At 40.7% G+C, this 4,293-nt stretch overlaps 1 protein-coding gene across 1 annotated transcript; it reads left to right on the plus strand.

The window, feature by feature from the left end:
• The first annotated feature begins 226 nt into the window (after positions 1-226).
• LOC147437638 (uncharacterized) lies at positions 227-1,132 on the plus strand. The gene is made up of 2 exons (XM_086487141.1): positions 227-281; positions 423-1,132. Exons 1-2 carry the CDS (start codon positions 227-229, stop codon positions 614-616), a joined length of 249 nt encoding a protein of 82 aa, XP_086343267.1. The 3' UTR covers positions 617-1,132.
• The last annotated feature ends 3,161 nt before the right edge of the window (positions 1,133-4,293 follow it).

Consider the following 4,293-nt stretch of genomic DNA (forward strand, 5'->3'; position numbering starts at 1 on the left):
CAAAAAGCATGCAGCGTGCGATCTTTTCTCCCCATGTGGAAGGTGTGGAGGACGTTTACGAAGCCATCCTAACTTCGTCAAAGTTGACAGCAAGGTTAGAAACAGACGTTAGTTTCAAAATTTGAAACTGACGATGGAGAAGTAGTGACGTGTTAGCCATGCCCTATCGCGTAGCAGTGTCGTGAGGCCGCCATGCCATGTCGCGTAGCAGTGTCGTGAGCCCGCCATGAGCTCGCCATGCCCTGCCGCATTGATGTGTCATGAGCACGCCATGAACTGTGGTACTATATTCTATACCTTGAGTCCTCCAAACTCCATGTGGATTGTGTGTGTGTGTGTGTGTGTGTGTGTGTGAGAGAGAGAGAGAGAGAGAGAGAGAGAACCAATCGCATCTCTCACAAACTCCTTCACTCTTTGTTCAGGCATGCTACTGTCTAAAGTTGCATTTTCTGCGCCTCCCTATTGCTGCCGCGTCAAGATGAATTCCTCTGATCACTTCATGAGATTTGCTAATTTGTCTACCTCTGAGCAATTCATGGGACGTGTGGTGCAGATCACGGCATGCACTACATTTTCTACCTCTGATCACTTTACGGGACCTGTTGAATCTCCATGAGTTGCGGAATGATCTGAACATTGCCTTGAGGAGCCTCTTTCACAGACTTAACTTCTGTATGTGTAGATGTGTGTAGCATGAGTTAAATCGTCTACCTCTGATCATCACTTCACAACATCCGCTGAATCTTCTACCTCTCGCATGTTCACTTCACTTCTTTGCCTCTGTTATGTACTTCACATCCAAAAACCTGGCATGTTGATACCTGCACCGAAGTATCCTTGTTGTTCTACAGTTGTTGTGAACCTTGCCTTTGCATAGAGCCTTCCAGTGCCTCTTTTGTGAGCCTCTCCATAGTCGATGTCAGTTGCACCCCCATGTGTTGCTCATGAAACCAGCAGTAGCAGAGGAAAGGGAAACCATGTGCGGTCGACCGCCTCTGGGCTTTGAACCTAGCTTATCTTGTGTACATGTACGTAACCTAAAATAATGTGTGAAGATCATGCAGCTGTCCAAAATTGATAAGTGTGTGGTGTGCAAGAGCAGCACCTCTCTTGTAGATATCATCCGAGCTCACCGCATCCTACAAAGGCACGTGATACATCCACTTGTGCTCTCTTTGCCCAAGTGCTAGACACACTTTCTTTTGATGTCCTTTTGTTACAGCTACACAAAGAGCCTAGCAAAGCTTAGCCAAGTGCCCTAAATGCTTTTCTACCTCTACGACAAATAGGCTTAACCCCATGAAAAACAAAGCCACTAGTACTAACTACCAATGCACTATCACTCGATTGTTCTAGAGTCTCTAGCTCATGAGCCTCGAACTTAAGTTCGAGCCTCGTGACCTAGAGACTCAATTTTCAAGCCTCCTAAGCTAAAGAGTTTAGCAAGATTCTTTCTAGCCAGAAACCATTTGTAAAGTATCTAGCTCATGAGGCTCAAGCTTATGTTCACGAGCTTCTTGAGACAAAGACTCTTACCAAAATTCTATCTAGTTGAGCATTCGCTCTATAGTTTGTGAGCTCAAGCTTGAGCGAGAGACTCATGACTTGGATGCTCAATTTTCAAGCCTTATTTAATGACTCCAATATGACTCATTTTAGTGGAGCATTCAATCTCTAGCTCTAGGGCTCGAACTTAAGTTCGAGCCTCGTGACTTAGACACTCAATTTTTAAGCCTCATGAGCACTCTAGTGTAGCTCTTCTACCTAGAAACTTTTTAAAAGAGTTTGTATCTCACAAGGCTCAAATTGAGTCTTTACCTCATGTGATGTGATCTTATGTTTGAGTCTCATGACCTAAAGGTTCAATTTTTTAAGCATCACGAACCCAACTCTTCCGATGTAGAAGAAATCGACAAGAGTCATATCTCATGAGGCTCGAACTTAAGTTTGAGCCTCATGCACCAAAGAGTCTTCCACAACTCTTCCTAGTTGATCATCTTCCTCAATCTCTAGCTCATGAGGCTCGAACTTAAGTTTGAGCCTCATGACTTGGAGACTCGCTTTTCAAGCCTTGTGAGCACTCTAGTGGGATTCTTGTGAGCCATGAATCATCTTCAAAGAGTGAGCATCATGACCTAGGGACTCAATTTTCAAGCTTCCTAAGCTATAGATTTTAACAAGATTATTTCTAGCTAGAAACCACTTACAAAAGTCTCTACCTCATGAGGCTGAAGTTTACGTTCACGAGCTTCTTGAGACAAAGACTCTTGTCAAAATTCTATCTAGTTGAGCATTCACTCTATAGTTCGTGGGCTCAAACTTAAGCTGGAGCCTCATGACTTGGATGCTCAATTTTCAAGCCTCATGTGAGCACTATAGTATGATTTGTTTTAGTGGAGCATTCAATCTTTAGATCTTAAGTTCGAGCCTCATGACATGGACACTCAATTTTCAAGCCTCATGAGCACTCTAGTAAAGCTCTTTCTACCTAGAAATTTTTTAAAAGAGTGTAGCTCACAAGGCTTGAATTTTCGTATGGCCTAAACCTTTGTTTGAGTCTCATGTGGCCTAAATTTGTGTTTGAATCTCATGATCAAAAGGCTCAATTTTTTAGCATCGCGAACACTCTAGTAGGACTCTTCCAAGCTAGAAGCAATCTACAAGAGTCCTACCTCATGAGGCTCAAACTTAAGTTTGAGCCTCATGCACTAGAGACTCTTCCACAACTCTTTCTTTGTGATCATCTTCCCGAGACTCTAGCTCATGAGGCTCGAATTTAAGTTTGAGCCTCATGACGTGGAGACTCACTTTTGAAGCTTGTGAGCACTCTAGTGGGACTATTTTGAGCTAGGAATCATCTTCAAGAGTGTCAATCATGCCCCAGTCATGCTAACCTTGAGAGCCTCATGACCTGTAGACTTCTATAAAGCTCTTTCAAGTTGAAATACATTTTTAAAAGTCTCTAGCTCATGAGGTTCTTGACCCTCATGACTTAAAGACTCAATTATTAATCCTCATGAGAACTCTTGGAGGGATATTTCTTTCTAGATACTATCTGCAAGACTATATGTTGCACTATCTCTAGCTCATGAGAACCTCATGATCTATACTCTTTAAAAAGTCTGTCTAACTGAAATCCATCTTTCAAAGTCTCTACCTTATGAGTCTCTAAAGCCTCATGACCTAGAGACTTAATATCTAAGCCTCATCAGCACTCTAGTGGGATTATTTCTAGCTAGAAACCTTTTTCCTAGTTATTCTTTAAACATTTGCATAGCTTAACTCAATATTTTGTATCTATTGAACACATACGGCCGATTGTGGGGGATTATCCCTTGCTCATCCTTAAAAAAAGTTATGAGGTATAATGTTATTTGCATAAGAAGGATATGGATATGTGAAAACTCGTAGCTTTTATTATCCTAGTTTAATAATAAGACTAGAATATGTAGAATTGGTGTTTTATTTTGAAGCTATAGAGAGGGACTACAATAATTCTAGTTGGTAAAATTTTATGAAAATGGATTTGAATGCTACTAGATCATGATGCTTTGGATTGTTACGGTTACTAATGAAGTAGTGAATACAAACAAATAGTGACTGCCCCATGGAACTATCTCATGGAATTAGATCCCATAGTACATACTACTCTCTCCCAAAAGAAATCATGCTTGTGCTCATTATTAAGAGACAATTCTACAATTCTTGGTCAAAAAGATGTATCCACCAATCAAGCATGTGATAGAAGGTTGTGCATTTGAGTATGATGATAATTGATAATGATGATTTTGTATTTTCTAGCTACTATTAAATTTATTGAAGATAAACAAAGGATGCCACCCCCATGAAATTATCTCATGGATACATCCTTCATATATGTGCTATTGAGTTGCAAAATGAGGGATGCTTGTGCCCTTCATGAGAGATAATTCCTACCTTTGGTCTCAAAGAGATACCCTCCACAATCTAGCAGTTATATATGCATGTCTAGTGCTTGTGCGTGTTCTACACACTCTTGAGGCTCTACATCTGGTGTATCACTTCCCTCTCCTCTCTATTTTTGTCTTGTCTATGTTAACCTTTGTGCTATATCTTCCTTAGGTTCAATATGGTATCATAGTTTCTATGATGATCACTTCATCTATGAGGTTCCTCACGTGGATATGGAGTTCCCAACTCTTGTATGATAAGTTTACATTCATATTTTTACCTTCCATTATGTGTTATGCCTCATCATTGTAGGCTTTGTCTCTTCATCAATCTATTTCTTACATCAATTTCCATGGGGTGACT

Source organism: Adiantum capillus-veneris, chromosome 17, assembly GCF_014529385.1.
Source record: "Adiantum capillus-veneris isolate H3 chromosome 17, ASM1452938v2, whole genome shotgun sequence".
In the NCBI taxonomy this organism is placed as follows: Eukaryota; Viridiplantae; Streptophyta; class Polypodiopsida; order Polypodiales; family Pteridaceae; genus Adiantum; species Adiantum capillus-veneris.

What these genes read in the sequence shown, in the direction of transcription:
- LOC147437638 (XM_086487141.1), top strand. Translation starts at nt 227, where the DNA reads ATGAGCTCGCCATGCCCTGCCGCATTGATGTGTCATGAGCACGCCATG. An exon ending in TGAGCACGCCATGAACTGTG is followed by an intron (nt 282 to 422) that starts GTACTATATTCT and finishes CTCTTTGTTCAG; the next exon opens with GCATGCTACTGTCTAAAGTT.